Here is a 17,581-nt window from a genome sequence, read left to right on the forward strand (position 1 = left end):
TGGCACACCTTCAACCAGAAAGCCATAATCATGCCAGCCATACTGGTTTTTAAAGTGAGCAGAAACGCACAGCTGCTTTCACTGTTAAAAGATATTCATTTCCTGATTTTAGCAGGGCAAATTATGCAAAAACCATTCTGCATTATGATTCTAACAACTGGTTCATTACATGCATAAATAACAGACACTTTGAACATTCAGCTCAAGCCTTTGTGGTTAACACTAAGAAAAATGTGTGTGTGTGTGGGGGGGGGGGGTTTGTTATGTGCTCAGGGAATCCGTAACAAAACAACATCTTTTAAGTGGACAGGGGATTTCTGAACAAATATCCTGGGACACCAGCATGAAACCAAATAATACTCAATTTGTTTTTTTACCTTGGTTCTCCCAAGTACCCACTTGTCTAGTCTTGCTTTCTCCAGAATGGCGATGGTGTTCTCTCTGCCCGTATCAGGCATCTGGTGTGCCCTGAAGGCGAGATAGTAATACCTAACAGACAGGGAGTACAAAGCTGGAGTAAGACCGCTGCCAAGTGAAAATTAAAAGCAATAATGGTTTTCACTTAAAAGAACGTAAACATGTTAAAGAACTTAAAAACCATACTGAATTAATTTATCCCTTACCTTAATAACGCTTCCTGCATTATGAAGGTAATAAATGCTAAAAAAAACATAGGATCATAGATATTGATTGTATGGAAGATAAAAGATTTTACATATTGCAGTGACTTTCATCAGCCACTGCAATGGAAGGCCCAGAATGATGAGGCAAATCTGATTACAATTAAGACATTCTAATAATTAGGCATTTGTTTTTGATGCCGGCATTGTATGACTCATATGCTGCTTATGTCGTTGCTTTTCATTCTGCTGTGAAGCGCCACGTGTTTTTATAATATTTGCAGGCTACTTAATGGAGCGAGTGTTTAAATCCAAACAGTAGAAATATGGTTAGCTTTCGGATGCCATGACAACAGCTTAAGATGACACCTAGGATAGTCGGTTACTGATGTATTTGATTTTTTCTAGACCAACTGCACTTGCTTCTTTGTGACCCTTTCTGCTCAACCGCTCTTAAGATGAGTTAAATTAAAACTTAAAGCCCAAACTGTAGTAAATTCACTGCTACTTTGGGCTCAGAAGAGCAGAGAAAATATGATTTTGGGAAGTGATTTTGGTAAGAGAACTACATTCTAATTACATTGCTCATTTTATTATTTAAGTGATTGTGTTGCTGTAAAAAAAGGCACCATCCTGGATCACAACTGCTGGAAAGGGCAATGCACAGAAATTATGCAAGAGAAATGTCAGTGCTATTGCACCTCTTTTAAACATTTGCCTGCAAAACCGTAGAGACATAATCAGTAATGGAAGCCCATCTTATTACATTTTCCACAAGTGAAACCTTAGAACTGTCAAAAGCCAAGGAAATTAATTGGGTGCAGTAGTTATAGATTTAACATGGATCACTCAACAAGTCTCCTTGTGATCTTGAAATGAATGTTAAATGTGAGCGGTATTAAATGAAGAGGGGATTCAGCTTTCCTGATCAAAATCATTCTCAACAATATACATACTGTACAGTGTGATTCATTAGAGACCTGAAGCACACATGCAGACGTTTGTAAAACAGACTTGTAAAACAGACTAGCACATTTCCCCTAATGACATACAGCCCTATTATGTCTTTGGTAAAAAAAAAATATTCGTGTCCCTTTTTTTTTACAAATCATTTATGAAAAAAAAAGTTTTTCTGACATCCGGCAACATCTGAGCCTGAGCCTTACAAGATCTTCCTGGAACAAAACAGAGTGCATCAGTGGGACTTTAGCAGTCATTCACTGATGGGAGTATGATGAAGTTGCTGGCCTTCAATTTGGGCACAGAGAGGAAGAATATTGGGGTTTTACAGTAATTGAAAAAGAGAGTTTACTATTCTGTTACTTCTTTTGCTTAAATTAATTTCCCACCTAGGTCTGGTGACATAGCATCAATTACTTATTTTGCTCCTTTCCAGAACCAAATCCTTCCACTCTGGAATGAGCCAATAATATAATAATAATAATAATAATAATAATAATAATAATAATAATAATAATTGCTTACACTTATATAGCGCTTTTCTGGACACTCCACTCAAAGCGCTTTACAGGTAATGGGGACTCCCCTCCACCACCACCAATGTGTAGCCCCACCTGGCGACGGCACCCATAGTGCGCCAGAACGGTCACCACACATCAGCTATAAGTGGGGAGCAGAACAGAGTGATGAAACCAATTCATAGGTGGGGATTATTAGGAGGCCATGATTGGGAAGGGCCAATGGGAAATTACAGGGGTTACACCCCTACTCTTTTCGAGAAACGCCCAGGGATTTTAATGACCACAGAGAGTCAGGACCTCGGTTTTACGTCTCATCTGAAGGACGGCACCTTTTTACAGTATAGTGTCCCCGTCACTATACTGGGGCATTAGGACCCACTCAGACTGCAGGGTGAGCGCCCCCTACTGGCCCCACTAGGACGTCTTTCAGCAGCAACCTTAGTTTTTCCCCGGAGGTCTCCCATCCAGGTACTGACCAGGCTCACACCTGCTAAGCTTCAGTGGGTTGCCAGTTGTGAGCTGCATGGTGATATGGCTAATCAAACTAAATGAATAATGTTGCTGAACTCAAACAGTAGATCAAGTACATCCAGCAACACAGGGTTCCACTCGTATCAAATCAGCAGCTGTAGTAGAATAAAGGATTGATCCCATTGTTGTACTGGTAATAACAGGATTTTAAACGAAACACTACAAATTAAAATAGTTTTGTGTAAAGTTTGATATCCTAAACTTTTATAAAAGTACATGTTTACTGAATTCAAAGAGTTAACTGTAGAGTTGCATCTATTTTAAGAAAAAATGAATGCATTGGTTAATTAATCTCTCCAGAAAACTTCCAGAACATATTAGTAGACTTAATGAGCTTACACATCATTTAGCCACTCCAAACACTAGATTTGTTGTTATATGTCTGGTGTATTAACCCATATTTTATGTTTGCTGCTAGTGTTTTCAACTGTCCCATTTGACATGAGTATTTAGCTTCTATGCTGAAGCTTCAGGAGATTGCACAGATGAAAGAAACCTTATTTCTGTTTTTAAACGCAATTATCTTTTCATCTTAATGTATACACAGGTGTTGCTGCATAACCTGTGTGATATACTATATAAGATACTTTTAATCTTCCCATGAATAATACCCAACTGTAAATGTAAAGGAAATGTGATTCCCAACAGGAATAATGTACACGCCCAATCAGACAACTTTAATTGGCCAACCTTCAAAGCCCAGAAGATCAGTATAGGGGATTTTTCATTATTCATTATATATTTCCTGCTTATGAACACTTCGGAAAACACGTTTCCTATCCTGTTAATGCTATGGACTATTTAGGATGTAAACTAAACTCAGACATTTTATGAATGCAACCACAGACCAAAATAAACATTAGACATGAAGAAAGCCGAATTTATTCTGTTCATTTTGGGAATTAAATTATTCAACCATCTGCAATCAAGAAAAAGCAAAGGGCTCATGGGATATGGATCACATGGTGCATTCATGTCATGTCATCTTACAAGACAAAGTATCTGTAGAAAACACTATTATTAATGTCTTTGTTTCATTGCGTACTCCGAGATGACCAATTCAGACATCATTAAAGAACATTATTTTTTTTAGGTTGATCAGATTAAGTTGAGACACAATGGTTAGTATTGCTCTCTTGGAGTGCTAGAGATCCTGTCTTTATGAGGTTTGCATGTTCTCCTAGTGTTTGGGTGGGTTTCCTCTGGGTGCTCCGGTTTCTTCCCACAGTCCAAAAACACACTGGTAAATCCTGTGCAATCTGGGAAAAGTTGGCCCTGGTGTGAGTCTGTGTGTCTGTGTTTGTGTCTGCTCTGAGATGGACAGGCTTCCCATTCAGGGTGTACCCTGCCTTAGGCCCACTGCTTGCCTGATAGGCAATTTGGAAGAAGAGGTTAGGCAATCTTTAAAGCTTTAGACAGTGAAAAATTACATGCATGGTAAAGAAATGTTCACAACGAGTAGCTGCAGCTCCATCACACTCGTTAAAACATCCAATCAGACTGAAAACCATCTAAACCTTGAGATTCGGGAGCAGGTATTAAACACTGACAGTAACCTGCTGTCCACTGAAAGATGAGGTGCACACTGTTTCACTAAAACTCCAAAGACAAAAACAAAACAAGAAAAAGTAAAATAAAAAAGCACAATAATATGGCAGTCTTGAACTTTCTGACTTCTTTATCCCTGAGAATGAGCAGCACTCTATTAAATATCAGCACACTGTCAGGGTTGGGAAAGCTTTAGTTAGTACATGAAGCCTATTTTACCTGCTCTGAAATGCATAGTGCTCTATTGTCAGACAGGTCCCTATTTACAAGTTTCTCTTATTTCATCCAGGTAAAGAGAGACGCCCAGGAGAGTAATGTTAGTGGAGATTTTATCTCCTTGTTAGTTTCACCTAATGTTTATAAACCTTTGTTAGAGTACTTGATTGTCTTACACTTCCTCAAAGTAGTTTACAAAACACCACTATAGGACAGGCTGATAGGACTATTTGTTTAAGAACATCAAGGCCTCAAAAACTGCTGGCTCATCCTCTTTGTTGTAGAGTTAGTCAAAGGATAGAAAAAACAACAATAGTGCTGGCTATGAAATTCTTTGATATTCCAAAGATTTACTGTCTTTTATATTAATTCCTGTTGATACCTGTTCGTCCTTTGATGGTGAATACAAAGTGCAACTCTTGCCAGCATCAGAAGTGGCTTTGATACAGCAATTCTGAAATGCTTTTCACTGTCTAACTACAGGATCTGTCTGTTACTTTACAGGCCTTCAAACTAGCATCACTGACCAGGTCAGAACTAAGGTGACTGAAATTACTGAGGTCCCAATTGACATGAATGGACTCTAAATGTTTTCTAACAGCACAACAGAATTATGTCAACCAAACGGCTTGAAAAATATCAGCTATTTAAAAAAGTTTTTTCAAATTATTTGTTTAAAATAATGCTAGCAAATAAATCAAACTAAGGTTGCTGCTGGAAGAGGTGCTAATGGGACCAGTAAGGGGCGCTCACCCTGTGGTCTGTATGGGTCCTAATGCCCCAGTATAATGATGGGGATACTACACCATATCTGTCTTCTACACTGAATCATGTGAATAAATGTAAAAGTAAATCTTTCTTAGAAGTGCTTACAACACTATTCTATATATACCTTGTCATTTCCATGGTACAGTGTAGTAAAACAGTACCTTTCTATTCCTATAATGTTCTTAAAACTCATCAGAAGTAAGCTGCCAAGGACAAAAATAAAATTGCTTAAGCCTTAGGCTAAACCTTTATATAAAGGGATACTTACATTTTTGTGTACTCTGTCAAGACTATAACCGTATCACCTGATTTTCTGAGTGGGGTGTTCTTTGAACGTAGTATGTTGCTCCCTCAACCACTGAACAACAATCCATTTATATTTTCCTATGTTTGTAAATACCACCGTTTGATTTATCTAGATAGTAGGTCTAATAGACCCCTCTATCTCCAAATAACTAAATAGCCAACATGCAGTTCCTTCAGCAAATCACATGTATTGGCTACATGGACATACAGTTTTCATTGTATTCGGCATACTGCACTACTTGGACACAATATATTGCATACACCCTGGACACATAGCAGCTCTGTTGATATTGAGTTTTGATTTGAGTTTATTTTATTCAATTTCTATTGCACTATTATCTATTATTATGTTTCCTAACTTTTAATTTTGTGATTTTTACCCCCCGGTGAGCTCGTAGAAAAGACATTTCATTGCCCGCAACTACTGCTGCACGTTGTATTGTTGTGCATTTGATAAATAAACTTTGATTGATTGATAGATAAATAAACGAAAACCTATAAAAGTTTCTCTTTCAAATAAAAAGCTGTTGTCTATATCATGTAACCGAGCCAAGATGACATTATCTCCTGCAATTACAGTACTGTAATTCTGAAAAACTTAAGTCATAAATTAAAAAAAGCTAAGGATCTGTGCCTGTGACTGGAAGGTTGCTGGTTCAAACCCCACAACTGGCAGAGGAATCCTACTCCGTTGGGCCCCTGAGCAAGGCCCTTAACCCCAACTGCTCCAGGGGTGCTGTACAATGGCTGACCCTGCGCTCTGACCCCAAGCTTCTCTCCCTGTCTGGGTGTCTCATGGAGAGCAAGCGAAAAGATGAATTCCTAATGGAAGAAATTGTATAGGGCTAATAAAGCAACATTATTATTATTATTGATTTACCCCCTAGTATGAGACTTCGTATGAGTGCACCAGGCTTAAATCTATTAAAACAATGTTTTTGCTAGTGTCAATGAATGCACCAGATAATTTCCTGAATCTCAGTACACCATGCATTTCTGCAAAATGAAATTTTGCATGTCAGTACTAATGACTTCCAGTTAGTAAACAGCTTACTTATATTCAGACTGACTTCTCAACTAATTAAGAAAGCTTGTATTGTGTCACATATTACACACAAGCTGATTGTCAGACTCTCAGGAGGTATTTTATGTTGGCGTAAAGGAGTGCTTCTGAAGGCAACATGAAATTAAAACAGTACTTTGTGACACACGACATTCACCTTTTAACAAATTCGTCAAAAGGAATCCGATGGGAAAACCCTTGTCGCCTGATGTTCACCGTTTCTAAAATGCCGGTGTATCGCAGCTGAACCAGCACTCTGTCGGTGGAAAACTTGAGCGCCTGTCTGTCATCATTGGGTTTTATACAACGAACAAAGTGAGGCTGTCCGACCACCATTTTAGACAGGAGATCCATTAGGGAATACTGCAAAAGAAAAAGAAGGATTTGTTTCAAAGGTACTTCAGTGAACAGCTGAAGGGTGTTCTATAGCTGAAGAAATGTACTGTATCTACTTCTGTGTTCACAAGTCAGAGCAATTTGCTTTTGTACTGCATTCCTGGTTTGGGAATGCAATATTTCAATACATTTCATTTCACTTTCTTCTTCTTCTTTGTGCATTACAGAGCATTATAGGTTATATTTTGTGCAAATACATTGCACTTTACACTTATTCTTTAAAAAGGTCCAGTCCATTCGGCAAAGACCTCTTTTTTTAAAGACATTAAATTGTACTTTAACATTAAATAACCTAGAATTCGTGTTTTCAAGACTCAGAAACCTGTGCCATATGGTTCAGAGGTTTTGAGTCACATTAAAGTTCACTGGTACTTCCAGAATACCAGAGAATAATGTCCCTGACAGGAGCAGTAAAAGTAGTTCAGGTGGGTAGCTGCGTCAGCATGCGTAGTCTGAAAAGGAACAAGTAATAGGTTTATTCCATGCTGAAAAGAGAAGAAAGAAAACACAATGTTTCAGCTGTGAAGGCTTCTTCAGGTGTGAGCAGTAAAAGCTAAGTCTCCTCTGTAAACCTGTGCAACGATGGGTACTATTTCATTATTTTCATAATCTACAATCCATACCTTTTGACTCCTGCTACGTTATCTGGTCATATTTTCTGAAAAGAGAAAAAGTGCAGTGTGCCTCAAAGCAAACAAACCCCCTTCTGCACAATATCCTACACTTGATGGCTGCCAGCAGGGTTGCTGGTACCAAAACAGTTGAAGAACTTTGATCTCGCTAATCAATGAGAGCATCATCGACATTTCAACACTGAAAGCATGAATCAAGCATGTTTGAATTCAAAGGGAGAAAAGCACACCCAGGGTGGCATGGTGGTGCAGTAGTTAGCAGTACTGCCTCGCAGTGCTGGGGCCCTAGGTTCAATTCCGGACCTGTGGGTTTTCTCCAGTTGCTTCAGTTTCTCCTACAGTCTAAACACATACCAGTAGGTTAAGTGGCTTCTGGGAAAATTGGCCCTGGTGTGAGTATGTGTTTATTTCTGTGTGTGCCCTGAGGTGGACTGGTGTCTGCTCTAGGTGGTACCCTTCCTTGTGCCCTTTGCTTGCCGGGACAGGCTCCTGCTCCTTCATGCTGCAGCAGTAAGAAAATGGAGGGAAGGATGGAGGGATGGAAAAACACACCCTGAAATACGAGGCCACTGTTTGTCTTCGCATGTTGGTTGTTTCCTCAGGGTGCCGCATCACTTCCATAGTGTCCACCTAAAAAACATCAAGTTACACAACACTTACCAAACACACACTGAGAACTGGTTAGCCTGAGGCCCAGTTAGGACTCTGATGTTGTGATGACTTGGCATAGCAGGAGACTATCTCAGTGGCCATGTTGTTAACTGCAGAACAAATCTGTAAAGTACTCTGTAGTAAAATGTTGGGATGGATGCCATAGTAAGTAAAAGACTGATTGGTTGAGTGTATAAAACTCTGAAATGAAATGATTTAAACTAGAAACCAAAGCTGTTCAAATTGATATTCAGTTCAAAAGCAAGCAAAAGAAAATATGTGGGAAATGCCAGGTTTGGAATGGAAGAATTTACCAGCTTCAAAAAAATGTTTACTTACTTGGTTTTATTTTGCGAAATTAAGTTTGAGAGCAGTGAAGAGTTCTAAAAATTTAGAGAAGAGATCTTGACAAAAAAAATCCAAATGGAATACAGCTGGATGATTTTGTGTTGTACGGTCTTCATTTGAAACGCAAATCTTTAAAATGGAACTAATTGCGTCTGATTGGAAAGTGTGTCTGGTACAAGGAAGTAGCTGAACTTAAGACAAGCTTTATTCATATGGACGTTATTTTTTGATAGAACTATTACATCCACATCTTTAAATCATCTAAGTGCAATCTGGGAACATCATAAATTGAATTAATTCATCCTATTTTTTTTTCTTGAAAAACAAAATGAGACTATACAGCTCCTCCATGGAGAATTTTATTGTGCCTCTATTGCAATGTTATAAACACTTAAAGTCAATAATCTAGAAAGAATGAACATTTCAGCTTTAAGGCATAAGAAAAAATTAGCAAAGCACACTGTGAAAGAGGGCTTCCACTTTAAACCCTGGATCTTGTTTCACCACAGTATTAAAGAGGACACAATATTAGCATACTAATGATTCTCTCTGCTCATGACTTCATCAAATTTCATGAAGCAATAAATATTTTATTGTAAGTCTATACAGCAAAGTGCATATCTTAATATTTTATTTCATTTATCTTACCCTGGATGGAAAGGTATGCCAGTATTTTTCTCTCTCACCTCACAGTATAATTAGGACTGTAGATAGTCTACAGACTTGGTGCACGAGGAGTCTGGCAAACAGACGAAGAGCTGTCATATTTCTAAAAACATTTTAATGAGTGGCTGCTAACGTCTGTTCCGTTGTTTCTTAAATGTTAATAGTTCTAATACCTGTGAAGAGCTTAGGTTATGATTGCTCACACTTTTTAGTATATTAGCTATAAAGCACAGGATCACAGATACTACCCGTCTTTCTCTTTAAATGACCTCATGTCATTGGCAATTTCTCGGAAGTCATTATTTGTATTGCATTTGAGTTGTCTGTGTTATAGTCATATCCCAAGTTTTCTGCAGGCTGTTTATGATGTCTTCATATGAAATTTCCCCACATCTAGCCACTCTGTGATTCAAAACATATGATTCAGAAGATTAAGTTCTCTTAACATCCTGAAGTTTTCTTTGACAAAATTGCGTCACATTCTACGGCTGCAACTGATGGAAATGTTGATCAAAATATGACTTACTATGCATTCTTAATGTCTCTCCTACACCAAAAAAACACTGCACTGCATGACAAAAATGAAATATTTCTGTCAGCCAGTAGCCATATCGCCCTACAGCTCACAACTGGCAACCCACTGAAGCTCAGCAGGTGTGAGCCTGGCCAGTACGTGAATGGGAGACCTCCTGGGAAAGCTAAGGCTGCTGCTGGAAGGGATGTTAGTGTGGCCAGTAGGGGGCGATCACCCTGCGGTCTGTGTGGGTCCTAATGCCCCAGTATAGCGATGGAGACACCATACTGTAAAAAAGGCACTGTCCGTCGGATGTGACTTAAAACCGTGGTCTTGACTCTCTGTGCTCATTAAAAATCTCAGGCATTACTGGAAAAGAGTATGGGTGTTGCCCCAGTGACCAAATTTCTCCCTGGTCTTTACCATTTACAGTATGTCCTAATAATCCTCATCTATGAATTGGCTTCATTACTCTGTTCTCCTCTCCACTGACAGCTAATGTGCACTATGGCTGGTGTTGAATCATCCAGGTGGGGGGCTACACACTCACCTGGGGGGTTGGTGAAGGAAGTCTCCTTTACCTCTAAAGCTAAGGCTTCAAATAACTGAATATTAAAACTGATGACTAAAATGCTGTTTTCCAGCTGCAGTACGACTGCAAAAGAAAAATGTATGTCAAAACACTATGACATAAAAATGATCAAGATTAACACAGGTATGTTAGTAATTCTGATATGAAGGAGGAATGAAATGAGAGGTATGAAGGTCAGAGGAATTAATTTCCCACAGCAAATATTTGAACTGAATATACAAATGTATAGATGGGAGGTGTTGGTCAAATAAACACACAGGCAGTACAATCAAATGAGAAGTAGTGCATTTGTCATTTCAGAGAAGTTGGATGGCATAGGATAAGTGTGGAGAAACTTTAGCTGAATTAACATTTGCCTACACAGATTGGTGGAAGCCATGCTTTGGTGCATATTCGTACCTTCAACAGGTTTTTGGGGGACTGGAAGCATGGAAGACGGCGAGGAACGGGGTAAAAATAAACAAGCTATACATCAGACCCCCATGATAAATGTGAGCCAAAACCCGTGAACTAAGACAACAGTCACCATATACTGTAGCAATTCCTCTCCTCCAGGCTCGTGTAAAGCCGAAAATATTCTTACAAGTCAAAAGTTACTTTACATGCCAGGAGAAGCGTATTGCTCGGTCAGTGGAGGTAAGTCATTTGTTACAGCCGGGATGTGCCACATGCAAAGTAAATGGTTTCTGTGGGTTATGCTGCTGTAGTGGTTTGATGTGTGGTGTCAACTACAGGGTGGAAAGCGGAATCACAGCTATGATATTCGACTGTGGTAGCACTCAGTACATTGATGATTACTGCCTGGCCATAAACACATTCAACCATTGCACATAAATCACTTTAAGCATTTAACCATTGCTGCTGTGCTCCCCTCTCATACTTCTTCTTGAGGAAGTGAGTTATTAGCTGGTCATTAAATCATCAGGCCCCTTCAAGATGGCTGGCAAGCCAAATGGATTTTAGCACCCTTGCTGATAAAAATAAACACAGAACAAATGCATGCACACCCCCTGCAAACAACAGGAAAAAAGACCAATTCCAATTTTCAAGTAGACTAAAATTCTATACCATCAACGTTAACATTACACATGCATTCAACTTAGCAAGCCTGATCATGTTTCAAAAAAGTCAAAAGGCATATTTACAACACCACAGTGACTTACAGTATCAATAACACAGAAAAGTAGGAACTTCAGTACTGAACTGAGCTACAGTTGTTAAGGGCAATTTCAATATCTCCCATTTAAATGATACACTTTGTTATCTTACAAAAAGCAGTACAGTAAGTACAGTCAAATATAAAAATCTATACAGCCCTGTATTTGATCGCTGTGGAAAACTAAACCTTTCTCTGTGGAAGCAATCAGTTTTCGGAGGACACAAATGGGTCTCAGTAAAAGTTTAACAAAAAGGCAACAAGACATTCCAGACAAAGGCACTGAAACTGAAAATCGAATGAATGCATAGGTTCCATCCAAGACCTAACAAATACTTTTCGTACTGCTGCAATTATTCCTAATTATTACCCTTACAGTCCTAGCATAAGTCTGTTTCCAAGGCCTCATTTGTTAGTTATGATCATAAACATAATTTTATCAGAAAAAAACACAGGCCCACATTTGTAAGAAACAATACTAATGTTTTGCCAAACTACAAGGTGAAATACTGGAAAGCATTGAATAGGGCGATACTGCACACAAACGGGGGTGGATACTTGCTGGGAATTGTAAACATGCTTTATTTTGGAGATCCTCCCAGATGATCATTGTGCTACAGTGCAACATCACTTAATCAGACCAACGTGAGCTTGGCCCACGATATAGTGGACAAACACCAAAGGCTTCCACATCCAGTAAAATGGTAACATAACAACAGGATAATATCACAATCTGAGGGGGAGAAACACTCGGTATCATTAAGTCAATGTGGATAAAAACACAGGTAATTCTGGATAATAGGCCATATAAAACATCCCAACAGGAGAGAACCAAACCTTATTGCGTCCTACACTGAGCTGGGGAGGCAGCGATCTTGATGCTGCAGTCACTCTTGCCCGTGATGTAGCCAGGTTACCTGTTCAAAACACAGCACACAAACAGGGGTCAGGCTTCACTGCTTTGCTACATTGTGTATCTAGCCATCCACTCTTTAACTGTGCAGGGTCACGGGGGAGCTGGAGCCTATCCCAGCAAGCAGCAGGAGCAAGGCAGTGTACACCCTCGACAGGATGCCAGCCCATTACAGGGCACACACCTACACAATGGGGTTAATTGTATCAGAAACCAATTAACTATGATTGGAAACCAGAGCACCTGGTGGAAACCTGCATGAACATGGGGAGAACATGCAAACTCCATGCAGATGATTCTCCAGGTCTGGAATTGAACCCAGGGCACCACCGCTGCGAGGCACCAATGCTAACCACTGCACCACTGTGCCACTCGCATTCTGTTTCCGGTCTCAGCATACGTGAATATCAAACAGGTTAGAGCAGAGAGCTGTGACAGCGTTTAGGCAGCAAAGGAACAAGCAGCAGTGAATTACATGCTGGAAAGTAAAAAGATGGAGTAAAATGCCCATCGTTTCAACTTGAAACACCTGAGGCAGGTTCCTCTGCCAAACTGATGTTTATTTGACATTTTCCTTTTTATATTTGAGTATAGAATTAACCTCTACTTGTACATATTAAAGGCCTTAATCTGAACACACCAAATCACTTGAATGTGTCAATTTGGGAGGGTTTGTGGGATCATACAGACTGACGCATTTCATATTACCACAGTATCTGCGCACAAGCCAATCTCCTGGATAGATTTACAAAACATTCCTCTGCTGATGAACCCCTCAGGCTGTGCAGTGCTCTTTAGCCTGCTTAGGGTTTATAAAGGCAGCCCAGGGGTTCCTCCATCAGCAGTATTATTGTCTCTGAGCAAAGGAAAGGATATGCACTAAGCATGTGCAAGGCAGTCTGAACGTTTGAAAGTTTTAGCAAGTATAGCACAAGATGTCCAAATGTTTTCTCTGGCTATATCTTCAGAGGCTAAACTGTGATTAATAGCACTGAAAGAAGCCTTTGAAGCAGGATTGGTGACATCAAAGTCCTAATCCATGGGTGGCAGGATTTTTATAATGAGTGGGAAGCATTTTAACACATTTCAAAGGGTTTACTCCATGAATAAACAATAGACTGCTGCAGATGTGCCACACACCTTTACAAAAATATAACTAAAGAGATGAGGTTGCGGTCTAATCCAATGAATAGTGGATGATCTGTATAAACTGGGCAGCACAAGATTTTTTGTGTATTTATTTGTGTAGACCCAAATGAGTAAGTATCCCAGAAAATGACACGATCACCCTGGATTTGAACACACTGCCTTTCACATCAGTAGAATAGAACTGCTAAGATGTGAGCTCTTTTCATTACAGTCTTGTTTCTGTGTGACATATCTTTTCTTTCAATACTAATAAAGAAGAGGTGTGCACATAACAGCATGGTGCCCTTTACACCAACCTCCTTTAACCCATCATTTGTATAGAGATGCAGATTAAAGCCTTTGAAGTTCAATAACATCTTCTTTGAAATGAGTTACTTCACCTGCAATGCTACTACGTGCCAGTGCTTAATTTAAACATTATGTCATTAATAAACTTACTTTAACAATACGTATTCAGCTGAAAGATGTCATAATAACTTTGTTTCTAATGAATGCTTCCAATATGTTGTTTTGAGTGTTTACATAAATATGTAATATACAGTATATATTTCTGCTGCCTGTGCTTCAATCTGATGTGAATAAAAGAAAGAACTCCAATTTAAAATGCAGGAATACAAGAATTTGACTTTCTTGTCTTTACAATATTTTCCTATTGGAAGATGTCTTTTGCCTCCAGATTGCTGGTATTGTGCTTGTTGTGTTTGAGGAATCTTTGTGGGTTATTACAGACAACCCCTTGGAGCTAATGTCTAACCTTAATCCCTGTGTAATCTGATAGCTCTGTAGAAGCTTCATCAGCATACACTTTAGTGAAACACAGGGTCATTTATTTTATGTGCCTTATAAAACAAAGCTCAGAGTACCGGCAAGAACAGAGCTTCTCACTGAACTGCCAAAACTTTTGTTTGTTTCTCCTGGCAAGACCAGCTTTATATTATAATTTCAAAAGGGTCCCTAGGGTGAACTGCTTTAGCACAGGTATAGTTTAAAGCAGTTTTTTTTTTGCATTTCAGCACAATGTTTTTGATTTATTGGTTCAAATCCAAACTTGGATTGCCCCACCAACTAAAGTTCGGATCTGAACCCCTCACAGAACCCCTTTATAAATTACTCACAGGAAATAACTTTGCAATACGTCTTTATATTCACATTATACGCAGAAGAGATTAAAGACAAGGATGTTGCAACTACATAATGGCAAAAATGCATATTTGATTTCTTTAAAGGTTTTTAAAGCTGGTGAAGCAGAAAACAGGTTTTTGTTTATAGAGGAAGAAGAAATAAATTGCTATGTGCTTGCTTTCAGGGCTCTTGATGTTACACAGTTTGTCTTGCCTTCTCTTATTTTACGTCCTGTCTATGTCTATCATATGACATACACTATTTGGGCCATCTTACTGATTTAACAGGGGAGCTGGTCTCTTTTGAATCCTGTGTTGTAAGGATACAGTCACTAAAATTCTGCAACAGTTTAACAGCACATATGGTCATGATCTTGGAACAGAAGTCCCCCCTCCTCATCTCCTTCCTATTGTTGCTGGGTCTGTGAGCAATTTCTTTTATTGAAAACTTTTCTTGAATGATTCAATTTAAGTGGAAGTGTGCCATTTCTTTTGATTGTTTCTCCAAACGAGTATCCAGAAGCAATGGTAATTTGGAAATTATTAGATATTATTACGTATATTCTGATCATTGCCACCTTTTTGTTAAAACAAGAACACGTGCACAAAATACCACCGATCCAGAAAAAAACATGGAGCTCTTGCTTTGTTCCCAGCTACTTTTTTAAACAAGCATCAAGTAAAATACATTTCCATATTGCTAATTACATGTGGTCTGCACAAAGTACAAGGGTATATGGATTATATATTATTAAGACACCTAATATTAGCATTCTTATAATGAGCTTCTTCTCAGTCAATATCACAAGCAAAGAAACACGTGACACACTGACAGTATCTCATTTAGAGCCAGGCTCATAAACTGTGTCAGGTGCTTCATAGGAGTGATTCCAATTACCCAAAGTTTCATCTGGTGGATTAATTGGAATCGTCCTCATTCAAATGAAGTCAGTAAAATAGAATCCTCGTTCGTTTGATTTGCCATTTGCAATTCAAGTGCACATTATTTGAGAACATTTGTCATGATGAATTAAAGACCTTCTACTGGACATGCTAAGAGTGTGGAGGTGTCTTCCATGTTGCTCTCTGACAGGGCACCTGCAGGGGTCACTTAATAAGAGAGGCAGCCTACCAGCAGCGATCCCCACAAAAAAAAAACACTGTTGGCCAGGGATAGCTTTAAGATTCTAAAAGGGTTTAATGGAATAGTCTTCAATGAAAACTCTTCTGGGCCCATTACATCATCATCATCATCATCATAATAATAATGATAATACAGGAGCGATGGCCCTGTGGCTAAAGATCTGCGCCAGTGGCTGGAAGGTTGCCGGTTTGTACCCCGCATCCGGCAGAGGAATCCTACTCTGCTGGGCCCCTGAGCGAGGCCCTTAACCCAAACTGCTCCAGGGGCGCCGTATAAATGGCTGACCCTGCGCTCTGACCCCAAGCTTCTCTCCCTGTCTGTGTGTCTCATGGAGAGCAAGTTGGGGGTATGTAAAAAGACAAATTCCTAATACAAGAAATTGCATATGGCCAATAAAGTGATCTTATCGTATCTTATCAAAAGCCTTTTGAATATTAACAGACATAAGAACAAGGGCCTCTATGACAGGAAGAGACAGTAGATGTATTAGTAAATTAAAAAAAAACTCACTGCTGACAATCCCCCTAGCAATTCAATAATACCAACAGGAGTGTTTATCACAAAAATGTCTGCCAATTGTGTTCAGTTTAAAGGAACTGAGTGTAACTCAGATGACAGACACCAGTGGCAGGATTCTCTTGAATACCATCTTTATGTGCTCCTCATTCCGTATGTGACATGAGGAAAATATACTTTGAATAAGGTCATTTACAATTAATTAATTGGAATGACTTTATTAAATAATCATTTCTTTTAATACAAACAATAATTAATTTCTTTTGCTTTCAGTTAATGAAAAACACTTTGCTCAGTTTTGTTCTCAGCTTTGGAGGTCTTAGAAAAAAAACAAAAAAACAACTTGCTGGCATCACCACATTTCCTTTGAAAATGAAACTCGGTGAGAATCTGCTAAAAAAGGAAGGAAACTTCAATCGTATTGGGTTTCTATTGACAAGTTACTGTGTTTGGGATTAAAAACCAATCTCCCGTACGATATATAACACCTAAATACACTCTTTCAAGGAGGCTAAAATGTCTTGTAGCTCAGAAGCTATGGTTTAAGAAGCCAGTATGGGCGACATAACAATTGTAGGAATGCTTGCTTTGAAAGCTGGGTTGCTCTAGCTGGATGGATGTTTTCTTTCTTTTAAATGAATGTGAATGTTGAAATTCAGCAACCCAGGAAATAAGATTACTGTAGACTGAAATCCCTGTGTGCTCTGAGATTTGACTAGTCCAGAGGCTATTTAAATGACATCTACTACTGTCAAGCCAGATCCCCCATAAAATAACTGTGGTGTAATTTGCTTTTGACAGCCCAACATATTTTTGTACCATTACCAAAATTGTATGCTTTCATTACTGGACAGCGGTTATTCTGTTAATATAGTAAAACAATAATTACTGCAAAAATAACTCCTTACTAAAAATAGAACTATTACTTATAAAGTATTGTAGTTACTTATACAGTACATGAACACAATTGTCGAAAAATCCACAACTCTTTAATGAAACTGCAATGTGTATCATTTTGTAAAAGTTACAAAATGCAGTGCATCACGAAAACAAATTCCCAAACTCAAATCAAAATTTGATAGCAAGCAGTTGGGTTCAACAGTGCTTGACATGAGCTGGTCCTCCGATTACTGGCCATGCTAGCTCCTTAACATCCAGAATTGTGATGTTGTGCAGTATGTGCAAGGAAAGCTTCGGCATGTAGTCTCACATTGTCATGACAAAAACAAATGACATTAACAAACAAAAAA

At 38.8% G+C, this 17,581-nt stretch overlaps 1 protein-coding gene across 6 annotated transcripts in view; it reads right to left on the reverse strand.

Moving 5' to 3' along the window:
- Nucleotides 1-17,581, reverse strand: part of myo3b (myosin IIIB) — a 124,619-nt gene that overhangs the window by 36,565 nt on the left and 70,473 nt on the right. For all 6 annotated transcript variants that reach the window (XM_088605354.1, XM_088605350.1, XM_088605352.1 and 3 more), the window contains 4 exons: nt 12,326-12,405; nt 8,114-8,191; nt 6,691-6,896; nt 378-489 (listed from right to left, as the gene is read on the reverse strand). In XM_088605354.1, the coding sequence (XP_088461480.1) occupies nt 378-489; nt 6,691-6,896; nt 8,114-8,191; nt 12,326-12,405 (476 nt within the window). The remainder of the gene's footprint in view (nt 1-377; nt 490-6,690; nt 6,897-8,113; nt 8,192-12,325; nt 12,406-17,581) is intronic.

The sequence above is a fragment of the Lepisosteus platostomus genome, chromosome 14, assembly GCF_059453375.1.
Source record: "Lepisosteus platostomus isolate fLepPlt1 chromosome 14, fLepPlt1.hap1, whole genome shotgun sequence".
Lineage (NCBI taxonomy): Eukaryota > Metazoa > Chordata > Actinopteri > Semionotiformes > Lepisosteidae > Lepisosteus > Lepisosteus platostomus.